Genomic DNA, 15,491 nt, shown 5'->3' on the forward strand with positions numbered 1-15,491 from the left:
AACCCTTCAAAGATATGGCAATTCTTCTAAAGTCAGAACTTTGTTTTCTAGTGACTCTTGTGCCATGGCAGTCGAAATGCTGATTGGTCCCTGTGTCAGAGCCTGTCTTCGTCATGCTAGTAGGGAAGGGGGCCACATAGTCATCTATTAGGCACTAGAAAACATTTATTCCACAGAAGTTCTTTTTAAATTTTAAATTTACATTCATATAGTAGTTGTCAGAATATTTAGTTTGGGGCTGAGTATGTAACAGTAACTCATTGTGATTTTAATTTGCATTCATCTAGTTACTAAACAGATTAGATATCTTGTCATATATTTATTGGCCATTTCTGTTTCCTCTTCTCTGAAGTATCTTTGTATGTGTTGTTCAGTTATTAAATTATTTGTCTTTTTGAGTCTTAGGAGTTTCTTATATACATTCTAGAAATTTATGTTTTGGTGATAATTTTTGCAAGTATTTTTTTTCTCTAGTTTATGGCTTGTGCTTTGACTCATTCTGTATCTGCTGACATACAGAATTTATTAATTAGGTTTGATTGACTATCATATGTATTGTGTGTTTCCTGTATGGTTAGTACTTGCTGTGTTTTAAGAAGTTCTTTCCTACACTTGTGGTGATGATATTATTTTCTTTAAGAGATTTCAGCCCTGGCTGGTGTGGCTTAGCGGACTGAGTGCTGGCCTGCGAACCGAAAGGTCGCCAGTTCCATTCCTAGTCAGGGCACTCATGCCTGGGTTGCAGGCCAGGTCCCCAGTTGGGGGCATGCAAGAGGCAATCACTGTATCTCTTGTACATCATTGTTTCTCCCCTCTCTTTCTCCCTCCCTTCCCGTCTCTCTAAAAGTAAATAAATAAAATCTTAAAGAAATAAACGCCTGAGATTTTAAAAAGAGAGAGATTTGAGTTCTTAATTCATTGAAAATTTTTGTATGTGTTGTAAAGTAGGGATCTGGTTTCATTTTTTTTTCTAAGTGAATATCCAATTGTCCCAGCTTCATGTACCTGGAAGCCCATCCTTTCTCCATTAATCTGCAGTGTAGCCTCTCTCCAGGTTTCATGTATGGGAGGACATGTTTCTGAGCTCGTAGTGACTCTAGCTTACACTGTCTGGATAGCTAGTGGGGCAGACCCCTACTTGATCTTCTGGAGGTCATGTCTTAGGTTTGTTCCTCCTTAGGATCTGCTTGTCAGATTCCTTCTCCACCCTCCACCCTCTCAAAGAGATGCTTTTGAGGAGACTTGACATCTTTAAAAATTTTCAGTGTTTCTATTCCGATATTCAAATTGAATATTTGAATATTCTCTGTTTAGTTAGGTCGTCTTCAATATTTTTAACAAAGATGAAGGTTTTCATTAATCTCTTGGTTTATAGTTTTCTCTAGAAAGACATATGTCTTGTGGTCTGTTTACTTCTGAGAACCTTAATTTTTGTTAGATTTTCACTTTGTTGCCATTGTTTAGATATGCATTTGACTTTTGTATATTATTATATTTGGTAACCATACAAAGCTCTTATTTCAAGAATATAGGGTTGTTTTTTGTTTTTTTTTTTTTGCTGCTGCCTCTGTGCTGCCATGGGCCCCAGCATTAATGTCTGAGACTTGGAAGGCAAGATCATTGTAGATGAATAGAAGCAGGAGGTTATACCAGCAGCAAAGGCAGAGAGAGCCACCCCAGTGTACCTCTCTAGCCTGGCCTGCTGACAGCCAGACTCTCTTTTCCAGCTACACAGACAGCGTCAGCTCCTGCTAGAAATACATAGCAGAGATTTAGACATGAAAGTCTGTTTTTTTGGGGTGGGGGTGAGAGTATAGGGTTTGTACCCTTTTTTTCTCTCCGTCACAATCCTTATCATATGAATTTGTTTTTCCTTTTAATCCTTACACCTTGTTTTTATTATTTTGCTAGCAATGCCACCAATATATGTATATTTTTTATCTTGATATTGATTTTTTACTCATGCTTTTATTTCCTTTTATTTTGGATAACTCCAGTATCAGTAATCTTTGTAGGTTGTTTCCTCACATTTGTTTATGTGTATATAATTTTATATTACATAATTTTATTTTTTAATGAAATTATGTCCATTAGAACTTGACCTGTGGGGATCCATTGAGGCCCAGGTTTAAGGTACTCTGTTTCGTAGACTTTTTGCATTTGTTTCTGCCAGGCAGCTAAGGACACTACCGTCCTCCTAACACTTTAAAGCAGGGGTGTCAGACTCATTTTCACCAGGGGCTTCATCAGCCTTGAGGCTGCCTTCAAAGGGCCGAATGTAATGTTAGGACTGTGTAAATGCAACTGCTCCCTAACAGTTAAGCAGGAGCTTGGTGCTGTGGCCGGGTAGAAACAAGGTGCCGGGCCGGATAAGACAAGGTGGAGTCACCTTGTGTCTGCCACCTGTGCTTTAAAGGAAATGTTCAGCTTAGAGGTTTTTAAACTATATATATTTTGTTGCTTGGGAAAAAGTTATGCCCTTATCCATAAAACTTTCAGTAGATGTTCTTTGCAACAAAACATCTTGAAATAAATTGTCATTTTTAAAAAGTTTTACTAAGAGCACTTTCTCAGAAATTTGATTCAGACTATAGTACTTCATAACAGAATCTTTTAAGCCCTCAATTCTCTCCTTGTTAAGAGATTGTTGGAGCTGATGGTTTATTGTGGGCTTGCTGAGGATACTTGTCAAAACTGTCTATGAGGCTTAGCAGCAAGATACTATACTTGGTGTTGCATGGAGAAGAGTGTATGAATTTAATTTTCCATACATTCCTGTGTGTGTGCTCATCCTTTGTTTAGTGTTTGTTATAAATGTGTGTGGCCAGACATATGTCAGATTCTGTAGGTTTTATTAGTATATTTTGGTTTCTGTTTTAATTTTAGAATTTGTAGTTCCAGATCTGTCCCTAGCTTTAAAGAAGAATCTATTTAGGATGATACATATTTCTTTAATTTGAAATGCTAGAATCTGAGAATAAATTATTCTTTTCATTTAGGTATCTATTTCCTTGGACTTCTCTTCCATCTGCAAGGCTTTTTTAAGCAATTTTGAGTGTGATTTTTAACCAGTGCCAAATTGGAGTTGGTATAGTGATTTATCATTGAGCGATGTAACACTTATTAGTGCTTTGGTTATGTCTATAGTTTAGGGAACAGCTCTTTGTGATGCTCTCATTATCTTATTTCTAGATATGATACACCAACTTCTAAAAAGAAAGTTCGAAAAGACCGCAATAAACTTTCTACAGAGGAACGTCGCAAGTTGTTTGAGCAAGAGGTGGCTCAGCGGGAGGCTCAGAAACAGCAGCAGCAGATGCAGAACCTGGGAATGACATCTCCACTGCCCTACGACTCTCTTGGCTACAATGCCGCTCATCACCCCTTTGCTGGCTACCCACCAGGTTATCCCATGCAGGCCTATGTGGATCCCAGCAACCCTAATGCTGGAAAGGTGCTCCTCCCCACACCCAGCATGGACCCTGTGTGTTCTCCTGCTCCTTATGATCATTCTCAGCCCTTGGTGGGACATTCTACAGAACCCCTTGCTGCCCCTCCACCTGTGCCAGTGGTGCCACATGTGACAGCCCCTGTGGAAGTTTCCAGTTCACAGTATGTGGCCCAAAGTGATAGTGTGGTACACCAAGACTCCAATGTCACCGTCTTGCCAGTGCCGGCCCCCGGCCCAGTCCAGGGACAGAATTATGGTGTCTGGGATTCAAACCAACAGTCTGTCAGTGTACAGCAGCAGTATTCTACTCCTGCACCGTCTCAAGCGACCATATATTATCAAGGACAGACTTGTCCCACCGTCTATGGTGTGACATCACCGTATTCACAGACAACTCCACCAATTGTACAGGTAACTAAGTAATCTTGGAACCTCTCCTGTCTGTCTTCAGTTTATTTACGGGATGTTAAATCTGATGCACCGGGAAGTCCTCCTCTGTCACTTTTATGTATTGATCAATACAAGTTGTGTGTTGTATAACAAATTACTCTAAAACTTAGCAGCTTCAGACAACAAACAAGTAGTTACTGTCTTATAGTTGCCGTGGGTCAGGGATTCAGAAGCAGCTTGGCTGGTGGTTCCAGCCGGGTGGTTCCGGCTCAGAATCTTTCATGAAATTATATTAACCACAGCTGTAGTCATCCGAAGACTAGACAGGGGATGGAAGATTTCACTTTCAAGCTCACTTACACGGTTGTTAATAGGCCTGGGCTCCTTCCCTCCACGTGGGCCTCTCAATAGGGCTGCTTACAGCATGCTAGCTGGCTTCCCCCAAGCAAAAGAGAGAGAGAGAGAATGACTTTTGGATCACTCCTTTCGTTTTTGCTTGTAGGCAGTGAATTATATAAAATTTATTATTCTGTATCCCTACGAAGGAGAACTCTCTCTCATGTTAATTGAGTTAGGACATGGCTTGCCCTTTCTTCTTCTGGACTTAGTTAGCTTGCATATTATTTCTTATAACCCTACGTGCTTATCATCATGAAGTTTGCCAGAGTGACTCTGATGCACTGAACTTAAGGATTTTACTCTGGTAGGAAATAGTAATGCTAAATTTAAAAGCTAAGAGTGTGCTGATTTTATGTTTCAAAATGTATTTTTTCTGTTTTTTAATCAAGTTCCTCTTTTCCATAAAACAAAGTGATACATTTTAAGCTTAAGAAAAAGAAGAAGGTGTAAAGAAAGCATCATCCTCACCACATTCCTGTGCTTCTGTCTTCCCCACCACGCTTCACCACCCCTAAAGGTGAAATGTGGACAGCAGAGACCCCTGCAGACGTGTCCTGCACACGTTCCTCAGGGTTGATCAGTAATGTTTACCTCTGTTAGTATTTTTGCGCTAAAGCTGTATCAAAATTTTGTTCAAGAAGCCAGGACAAAATGTCCTGCTTTAATTCCTAAAACCATAACTGTATTAACTACTTTCATTTTTATGATCTATTTAACCACAGTTATATATATTATATATTTGTAATCTTAAAGACTTGAAAATTTTATCCCATCTTTTTCTACCTAACAGGGTTCTTAACCATTTTTCCAAATTATTCTGCGTTTTTGTGTGTGTATACATACATACAGATACATACATGCATGTACATTTTAATGGCTATATAATGTCCTACTTCCTTATAACATCATTTTTTATCTACTTTTCTGGAGTAGTCATTTAAGTTGAAAGTTCTTTTTCATAAATAGCACTGCACTGAACATTTTTATACTTCATTTTATGTTTGTGTGGGTTTTTTTCCATGTTTGGCTTCAAATAAATGTTATAGTGCTAAATAAGGGTAGTAAAGAAATGTTCGTTATTGGTTATTAGGTATTGATTTTGCAGAATGTTCAGGAATCTTAAACAGATTTCTTAGGTCCTAATTCCTGCTGCTATTCTGCCATATTCTTTCTTGGACCAAGACATTATTTTTGGGTTTTTCCCTGAGAATGTGTATCACTAATAAAAGAAAAACAGCCTGCTCCTGTCCCGTTCATATTCCTGAAATACGTTCTTAACCTAGATGTTAGAGCCTAAGCAACAACAGTGGAAGATACCCCTTGGAGACTCCTCAGTAGAGAGCTCACTGGACATACGGTTGTTCTTATAGAATACAATCTTTTTGTCCATCCCAGTGAGCCGCAGACTCCTCTAGGGGTTGGTGATGTGTAGCCTTGAGACTCAAGCATCACAGTTTTACTCGTTTCCAGTTTTCCAGTTGTTCCTACCAAGAGGTCATTTATTGACTCTGACCCAGTCTGTGTGTGCTCGAGCAGTAGGTGACTGGGCTAGGACGGCCCAGACTGTTCTTCCCTCCGTGTGACGGTAGTTGAGTGGACACGATGTTGGTCTGTGGGTGATGAGAAGCATAGAGTGTGTTAGTGTGTGTGTCAGGTCCTAACCCATCATCGAATGTGTGTCCTGAAGACAAGCACTTAGTTTCTTCAGTTTTAATTTTCTCATCTGCAGCATGAGCAGAATGCCTCAGAGTGGCTGAGGTTTGCATGAGAAATGGATATTAATAATGATAGACGTAAAGCACAGTTACCTTGAAGGGTTTTACTTAAACACTTACTTATTATTATTACTTTAATTATTACTTAAACATAATAATAGAGAGTATTGACATTAGTGAGCTGTGCAGTGCAGCTAGTCAGGGTCATCTCTCTCTGACCCTAAAGACCTGACCTCCAGGAGCAAGCCTTGAGGTCTGTGTCATTCATGCCTAGTATCAACAATAACAGGATGGGCTACTGAGTTTATAACCTGGATAATGAAGTATTATATGATATAAATGTGTGTATGTACATATGCAGTCTCTTTGACATGTGAAATAGATGTGTTGTTAGAAGGTGACCATGTCATTTTTTGTCACAGCAGCTTATTAGACAAAAAGCTCAACTTTTAACTGAGGTCACATGATTTATAGTGGTCTTGTGACATTAGTAAGTGATCTTACAAAGTTATACTATAAGTCACATCTCAAAAAATTGAGTGCTGACTGCTGGCCGGGTAGCTCAGCTGAGTAGAGCAGCATCCCAGTACATCAAGGTTGCAGGTACGATCCCCGATCAGGGCACATACAAGATTCAACCAAGGAATGCATAGGTAAGTGGAACAGCAAATTGATGTGTCTCTGTCTCTCCCTCTCTCTCTCTCCATCTCCCTTTCTGCTTCCTCCCTCTCTCTAAAATCAGTTTCAAAAAAAGAGTGGTTAGACTGTAATTTTTCTCATTATAATGTAAGCCAGTGACTCAGATATAAAGTAATAGTGATTTTCCTCCCCTCCAGAAGAGGGGGCCGAACAACTATGTTTTCCCTTCTACAACATATTGGACCTTAGTTTTCTCTTGTAATTCCACTGCAGGTCACATTTTGAAGACATTTCTAGACAGTATTTATGTTTGCAAAGTTAGCTTTTGTGTAATTTCAAGTTGCTTAAAGGGGAGAGCCAGTTTCCTACAGATTATCCCCAGCAAATGTAGAGTTGACAGACACATGCTATTTGGATCTGTCTCACAAGTGTGTACATCTTTCGTATTATTTCAGTGGGAATATAAACCAGTTTTCCCTTTTTGTTGCTGCTGTTGGTTTTGGCATTGACATGTGATTGTCAGCTGTTTTGGATAGATACTGCAGAACTCTGAAAACGTTCACTTTCCCTTTGCTTTTTGACAGTTTGAATTTCAAACACTACACCTCCAAGTGAAAGATGATACCAACTTGGATATTAATTATGACTTTATTAGAGCTAGAAAAGTATACATTATAACTAAGTGTCTTCATTTTATCTTTTAGAGTTATGCCCAGCCGAGTCTTCAGTACATACAGGGACAACAGATTTTCACAGCTCACCCACCAGGAGTGGTGGTGCAGCCGACCGCAGCCGTGACGACAATAGTTGCACCGGGGCAGCCTCAGCCCTTACAGCCAGTAAGAAATCTTTTGGTTGATAAAATTCTCATTGGCTGCCAACTTTACCTTCAGAGGTTTACTTTTTGTATTAGCTTGGTTTTTTTGTTGTTGTTATTGTTTAGCTTGGTTTTGTTGTTTGTTTGTGTGTGTGTTTTTTTCCCACTCTGGGTGGTTTTTGTTTTGTTTTGTGTTTTTAATTTTTGTAGTCATCAATTTTATTAAGTGCCTATATACCCTGTATACCCTAAGGGAATGCTGCTCAACCTTCTGCAGAATTTACAGCTATGTTATTGACACATGTTTAGCTCTGAGGGTCCTTTTTATTTGTAATTTAAGCAGACCTTGTATTTTTATACTTTGCAATGAATTTCTGAAGAAAAAGTTTTTAGACCAGCTGTTACTATTTATGATATTGTATGGTACCATACTGGACTCCGTGGACTAGTGTAGCATAGGATTGAATGCTCCACCTCACTGCACATGCCATGCGGTGTGTACTGAGGGAAGCTGTCGGCATTCACCATATGGAGGAGGGTATGGTGAAATTTTGATGAAGTGTTGTTTGGGGATGAAATGGGCAATAGGAAGCTGGTCTTGGAAGCAGTTGAGAAAATAAACAGGAGAATAGCATGATCCAGAATAGCAACTTAGAACACTTAGAATTCTGAAGAAGGCTCTTCAAGCATTCTGGCGAGTGATGGCCTGTGGACAGGCAGGGCAGTAAGTGGAGATGGAGTAAAAAGACTGCATGGGAAACAGCTGGGAGGAAGGCTGTGCTCTTTCAGCAGGAGTCCCAGGGCTTGCTATGGGTTGGGCCCTCCTAGGCATTTTTAATACATCCATAACATTGCATTCCTTTTATCAGAAGTTGACACTTTCCTGAGAGTTGAGGATCACAAATTATACTTAAAGTAGTCAGAGGTTAATGTCATGAAAAGGTGCAGGTGAAGAGTTTGAGGAGGGGAGGGGCAGAGTCATTTGGAGGTGGGGAAATGGGTAGTAGTTTAGTTAAGTTCTGAATGATGTGAAATATTAAGTTACATTGAAGCTTAGAGAAAAGAGGGCAAATAGAGGACTACAGGGATGGAATAGGTGAAACATACACAAAGCCCCCCAAAAAGCAGCTACGGAAAGTAGAGATTCAGAAGGGGTATACATGCAAAACGCAGCAATCTGAAAGACCCGTAAGTGCTTAAAAGTGGACACATTTTGTCTTAGCCTGGGATTTTAGGATCCTCTTTAACTGCTCAAGCAAAGATAAAGCTGGAAAAATTATTCTTGTGTATGTGTGGTTTTTTTAGCCTGAAATGGTTGTGACCAATAATCTACTGGATCTGCCACCCCCCTCTCCTCCAAAACCAAAAACTATTGTCTTACCTCCCAACTGGAAGACAGCCCGAGATCCGGAAGGGAAGATTTATTACTACCATGTCATCACAAGGTAAGAAGGGCTGCGTGGCATCCCCCGGTCAGTTTTCAGTTGGGGAGAGAATCTGCCAATTTAAGGAGAGTTCTATGCAGTGGCTTGTCATTGGCTGTTCATTGTGCTTGAGGGCTGCTAGGTTTCCAGAATCACCTCTTAAATGTTATGTCGTACCTTAGACTTTGTCCTTTTCAGATATGTTTTAGTATATTTTTAATCCGTAAGGCTCTTTTGGAGAAAACTAAGAAGTTTTTAAAAAATGATAATGATTTCATCTAATATTATAGAATTCAGAGAGGGGTCATGGGCAGACCTTTCTATAAAAGGCCAGATAATATTTTAGGCATTGCTGGCCTTCAATTATGACTACACAGTTCTGCCATTGTTGTGTAAGCCAAGACTCTGCATAAATGAGTGGGCATGTCTCTGTTCTAATAAAACTTTATTTACAAAAATAGGCAGTGGGCCAGATTTGCTCTAAATTTTTAAAGATATCTTTTCAACAGAAGGCTTTATATGAATTGTGTTTGTGTGTCTGTCTTGTCTGTCTGTATTCATCAGTAGTATATAATCCTGTGTGAATTGTTTGAGTGCATGTTTTATAATTTGCAACTACATTTTAAAAAATTATTTATTTTTGGAGAGAGGTGAAGGGAGGGAGAAGAGAGGGAGAGAAACATCAATGTGTGGTTGCCTCTTGCATGCCCCCTACTGGAGACCTAGCCTGCAACCCAGGCATGTGCCCAGATTGGGAACTGAACCAGTGACCTTTGGTTTGCAGGATGGTGTTCAGTCCGCTGAGCCATACCAGCCAGGGCACAGCCACATTTTTAATGCTTGTTTGTACTTTGTTGGGAGGGCGGTCAGTAAAACATGCCCATGGACCACTTGTTTTTGCAAATAAAGTTTTTTGGGAACACATGCACACCCATTTATTTAGGAATTGTCTGTGGCTATTTTTATACTACAGTGGCAGAGTATAATAGTTGTGCCAGAGACCATATGACCCACATGACAAAAGATATTTATTCTCTGATTCTTGAGAGAAAAATGCTTGCCAACCCTTGCTCTCTTACGTGGCTATACCAAAGTTGTTGTTTTTTTTAACATTTTTTTATTGTTGTTTAAGTACAGTTTTCTGCCTTTTTCCCCACCCCTCCAAAGTTTATTTAAATTGATAATTTATGTCTGTTTACTAGTAAAAAAAATTACTTGTACCAATTTAGACTCCCACAAAAAGTAAATAAAAGTGCCTTTTTCATCATATAAGTCTAATAGGTGTGAAATCTTAATTTTATTAATGATTCTTATTGAGATGGAATGTTTTCATTAGATTATTTGCAGTTTATTATCTTCTGTGAATTGTTTGGGGCATATACCCATTTTTGTCAGCATTGTTAGATTTTTTATTTAAATAAATACTTCTCTCTCTTTTTTTCCTCTGATTTATTTACTTTTAGAGAGAGGGGAAGGGAGGGAGAATGAGGGAGAGAAACATCAGTGTGCAAGGGATACACAGGATTGTCTACATCTTGCTTGCCCTCAACTAGGGATCTGACTTATAACCCAGGCATGTGCCCTAACTGAGAATCGAACTGGCGACCTCTGGGTTCACAGGCTGGCGCTCAGTGGATTGAGCGCTGGCATGTGAACCAAACGGTTGCTGGTCCAATTCCCAGTCAGGGCACATGGCTGGGTTGCAGGCTAGGTCCCTGGTATGGGGCACACAAAAGGCAACCACACATTGATGTTTCTCTCCCCACCTTTCTGCTTCCCTTCCCTTCCCTCTAAAAATGAATAAATAAAATCTTTAAAAAGAAGTGTTGCAAGTGTTTTTTGTTGTAATGTCTTGTGACATGAAAAAGTTTAAAGTTTTCATACAGTCAAATATTTTCCCTTTATGTTTTCTGCTTAGAAAAGCCTTTCTTCTATAAAATAGCTTTATAAAACAAACCCTCATTATGTTGCCAACTGAAAGCATAGTGATTTTAACAACCATTGTTTGCAAATTTTATCAGAACTTTGTTTTTTCAATACCAAAGCAAACTTTTGGATGTACTATCACTTTTCCAAAAAAAGAACAAAATGTTTTTCTTATTTATATGTGTGCCTTTTCATCTTCTTTCGAGATTTCCCTTCGCTAGCACTTAAGAGCATCACACCTCCCTCTCTGTTCACTGCCTGTAATAAACCCACAGCTGCTTGTGGGTCTGTGATTACAGTAGGGATCTTGAGCCCCTCCCCTTTCTTTTAATTAACTGCATTGGTCAGAGGTAAGCCTGTTTTCATAGTCTTCTGCAAAACCGATCAAGTACTTTTAATATTGCCGACTGAAGACTTTTGTGGTGTGAAAGCAGAAGACTGTGATGGCAGGACGCTGCTAGCTTCTCTTAGGCTGTAGACTTATTAAATGGTCACCCTTAAAGCGTGCCTCTGAGAGCTGACTTTTGACTCCTGAACCTGAATTTCCTTACTTCCAGTTGTTACCTCGCAAATCTAGCTTAAAAAAATTTTTTTGTCTTGTTTTCAAAATAATTGTAAACATACCATCAGCATGGTTAAACCCTTCTTTTTGCAGTCAGTTGAGACTATTTTTAGCAGAGGGCACAAGTTTTTAACCTCTACTTCTTTTGTGTGCTGTCAGTCATTAGTCCAAAGGCACAACTACAAACAAAAAGGCCAAAGCGAGGAAGAACTTTCTCACGTGCTCAAGGATTGTGAGGGGTGTATTGTGATTTATTTGAGTTTGCCCTAAGGACGTGCTGGGTATAGCACCATCGATCTCTTCACCTGCATAGGAATGGCCTAGGCTTAGGCAGCCACCCACTCCATGTCCTTTTTAGGCTTTGCTGGACCTTATTTTCAGGACACAGCCAGGCGAGAGGCAAAGCTGTCGGGCTTTACTGCTCTCTCTGACACCCAGCAGACGTTGCCACATCGCTGGCTACAGGAAAACGGGGGCTGAACAGTCCGTCTCTGGGCTAGAGTCATTGCTGCTGGGAAGGTGTCGACAGAACGGCTCTGTCTCACAGAGCCGCCTCGTCCTGCGTCTCGTTGCATGTTCTGTTTTATGTATACGTGAGCGGAGAGGCCTGTGCCGGAGTTCTCTGTTTTCTGGCCATGACAGCATGGCTGTTCTTACCTTCTTCTAGGCAGACTCAGTGGGACCCTCCTACTTGGGAAAGCCCAGGAGATGATGCCAGCCTTGAGCATGAAGCTGAGATGGATCTGGGAACCCCAACATATGATGAAAACCCCATGAAGGTGAGTGTGGCTTACAAGTGTTTCCTGATCATTTGGGAGTCTGCTGTTTTGTAGGGCCAGTAGCCACGTGGTCTTGGGATTCTATCTTCCCTATTGTTCTGGAGTCTTACACATGTAATACATGCTGGGGTTGGGGCTGGGGCGGCTAAGACATCCAAGTAACACAGAAGTATGGTATGCAGAACAAAAAAATAAAGGCCCTTAATTTCTATTCAGCTGCTCTCCTTTCATTATACTTCCCTCTTTGGAGATAGTTACTTTTAGTGCAGGGATTCTTAACCAGGAGCAGTTTTGCTTCTCAGGACATTTGATAATATTTAGAGTTATTTTTGGTTGTGATGGTTAAAGGAATGCTACTGGTTTCTTTTTCTTTTTTAACCAGACATGAACGTGGTGTTTTATTTATTTATTTTTTATCCTCCCCGGAGGACATGCTTATTGATTTCATTTTATTTTTTATTTTTAAAGATTTTATTTCTTTTTTTAGAGAGAGGAGAGGGGAAGGAGAAAGAGAAGGAGAGAAACATAAATGTGTGGTTGCCTCTCACGTGTCCCCCATTCGGGACCTGGCCTGCAACCCAGGCATGTGCCCTGACTGGGAATTGAACCAGCGATTCTTTGGTTCGCAGCCCGCGCTCAGTCTAGTGAGCTACACCAGCCAGGCAGGATGCTACTGGTTTCTAATGGGTAGAGGCCAGGGAAGCCACTAAAACATCTTATAATGCACAGGACAGTCTCCCCACAACAAAGAACTACAGAAATTTAATTTGTCATATGTTCCTCCAGGACCTTTTGGGAAAAACACACACAAATGTTTTTCTTTTTTCATTTTAAACACACAAATAGAATCATGGTAGACTGATGCCCCATGGGAGCCAACAGACAGAAAAGGCAAACTGATGACCACTGAGGACCTGGGAGCACATTGCTTTTTTATGTGTAAGAACACCCCCCGCCCCCTCCCCCCACTGCCACCACCGTGGGTTTCTAGAATCTCAGCCAGACCACTTGTGGTGTGATCAGACATTCCTGAACCCATGAAGTAGCCTGTTATGTTTTAGGGATCATGGTCCAGTCTGATGTCCTTCATGGTGCTAAAGGACTTTCACCTGGCAATAGGCATTTGGGAAAGTTAAGAATACTTGGTTTTAACAGTTTATGAATTTCCCTCGCTGGTGTGGCTCAGTGGGTCAGGTGTCATCCCGCAAACTGAAACGCCACAGGTTTGATTCCTGGTCACGGCACCTGCCTGGGTTGCAGTTTCAGTCCCCAGTCTGGGTGTGTACAAAAGGCAACCCTGTTGATGTTTCTCTTCCTCTCTTTTCCCTCCCTTCAACTCTCTCTAAAATTGGTAAGCACCGAGCATTAAAAAAAAATTTATTAATTGACCTTGGCTCTGTTGGTTGGAGCATCTTGGAGCATTGGCCAATGCACTGAAATGCTGAGGATTTGATTCCTGGTCAGGACACGTACCTAGGTTGCGGGTTCAGTCCCCGATCAGGGCGCATACAGGAGGCAACCAATTGATGTTTCTCTACAGGACCACAAATCTCTCAGTGCTCAGTGGATCGTGCTCTGTTAACTGTTTTTAAAGCCCTGCCAGCCTCACCAAGTCAGAGATTAAATGAGGAAAGCGTTAAAAATGTGCTGAATTTATTTAGCTTCCTGAGCACATGCCTCACTCAGAGGGAAGCAGAGCGTTCCTGTGCATGCACACAGCACTTGTGCCGGGAGCCCGGCCTCTGCCACGGGGCCAGGAGCCTCGGGGTGGCTGTCACGCCTCAGGGGGCTTTCTGTGCTCGTTGCTGCCGCCGCTCACCCAGAAGGTCTGCAGGGGAACGTTTGAGGGCGTGTGGAAGTTCCCTTGGCTTGTTCAGGCGGTTCTTGATCCCCTGCTACCTGAGGGCTTCCCGTGAAGCACACCCGCACTCTCTAGTATGGGGGAAGTAACCACAAAAATCCCAAAGCAAAGCATTTGAAAATAGATTACTTGTCAGGTTTTTTTATTTTATATCCTGAAAACAGAAGTTGATCTGTGTGTTCTTTTTCCCTTCCCCTCCCCACCCTGCTTCCACAGCCACAGAAAGAAAGTGAAAAAATGGAAAATATGTACAACTGTTATAACAAATCAGAGAAAGTGGATTTGTAGCAGCCCGGAGCAAGGCAGTGACGCCTTTCTCTGGAGCCAGCCCCGAGGACAGGGGGTGGAGCAGCTCTGTCATTAGTGCCTTCATGCTGTTGATGGGAATGGAGGAGTCGGAGCTGGGGGGCAAGTTAGGAGTAGAAAAAATGTTCTGCTCTAAGTGGCCAGCAAAAACATGGAGTACCTGTAATACCAACTGCAGCTTCTCCATCCCTCGAAAATGACTGTACTCAAAGACAAATGCTCATAATCTTTTTAAAATCCTCATATGAGGATATTTGTTAATGATTTGAGAGTCAGACATTAATCAGTTTTCACCCATACACGCCCTGACCAGGGATCAAACCTGCAACCTCTGGTGCACAGGGCGATGCTCCAACCAACTGAGCCACCCAGCCAGGGCAATGCTCATAATCTTTTCCACGGAAAAGTACATTTTCTAGCAAGGGGCTTGGTGACTGGTGGTGGGCAAAGGTACAGGACATGGCCTTGCATAGCGAGTGCTCTGAATGCAGTGGCTGCTGGCACCTCACCTCCCAGCAGTTCCTGATTAGGGGAACCTGGCAGCCTCCCTTTTGGCACTGCCGGAAGGGAATCTTCCCAGGTTTGTCATCATCGCACCAGCTCGGACACAGTGTCCTCTGTGTCTTATCGTCTGCTCATCTGTTCACTGAGTCAGACAACCCTTGTCTCCTTCCTCCCAAATCCTTGGTGCCTCTGTAGTGTTTGCATTTCCGAACCGTAAGGTACCAACCTCCAGGGAGCCTCTCTTGCATGCTGAGACTGTCTCCTACAGTTTGGCCAGCTCTGCCTTTGGAGGGAAAATGATGAGTATCCAAGGGGAGTGGAGGGCCTTGGAAGAGAACTGTGCTGTGGCAGGAACCTCCAAATGTGTGGTAAAAGGTCTTCGGAGTGTTCCGCCTTTGTCCTGGAATCCGGGACTGTCAGAGCCAGGGAAGGGGGCGCTCACTGAGCCTCGGCCTTGACAGTGTGGGCTGCTGACAGTGTGGGGTACTGCAGCTCAGGCAGGGATCTGAGGGGTCCAAGTCACACAGCACACTCCACTCTGCAGAGGAGTTGGCTCCGAAACAACTAGAGCTGTTTAGCTACAACAAGGATGTGACTTTGAGTTAGGGTAGAGAATTAGAACTGGTTTATAGCAGTGGTCCCCAGCCTTTTTGGCATGAGAGACCAGTTTGCTTGCCTGCCCGCTGCTCGCCTGCTGCTGTGTGCCCTGGTCCCTAAC

The 15,491-nt window shown here is 41.8% G+C and overlaps 1 protein-coding gene across 1 annotated transcript in view; it reads left to right on the top strand.

The window, feature by feature from the left end:
* Nucleotides 1-15,491, top strand: part of SETD2 (SET domain containing 2, histone lysine methyltransferase) — a 96,254-nt gene that overhangs the window by 77,610 nt on the left and 3,153 nt on the right. Inside the window, exons 15-18 of the mRNA XM_045856834.1 lie at nucleotides 3,193-3,862; nucleotides 7,299-7,433; nucleotides 8,717-8,856; nucleotides 11,991-12,102. Coding sequence (XP_045712790.1) covers nucleotides 3,193-3,862; nucleotides 7,299-7,433; nucleotides 8,717-8,856; nucleotides 11,991-12,102 — 1,057 coding nt within the window. The remainder of the gene's footprint in view (nucleotides 1-3,192; nucleotides 3,863-7,298; nucleotides 7,434-8,716; nucleotides 8,857-11,990; nucleotides 12,103-15,491) is intronic.

This window comes from Phyllostomus hastatus, unplaced genomic scaffold, assembly GCF_019186645.2.
Source record: "Phyllostomus hastatus isolate PE091 unplaced genomic scaffold, TTU_PhHast_1.1 phas_scaffold_129, whole genome shotgun sequence".
NCBI classification, from domain to species: Eukaryota; Metazoa; Chordata; class Mammalia; order Chiroptera; family Phyllostomidae; genus Phyllostomus; species Phyllostomus hastatus.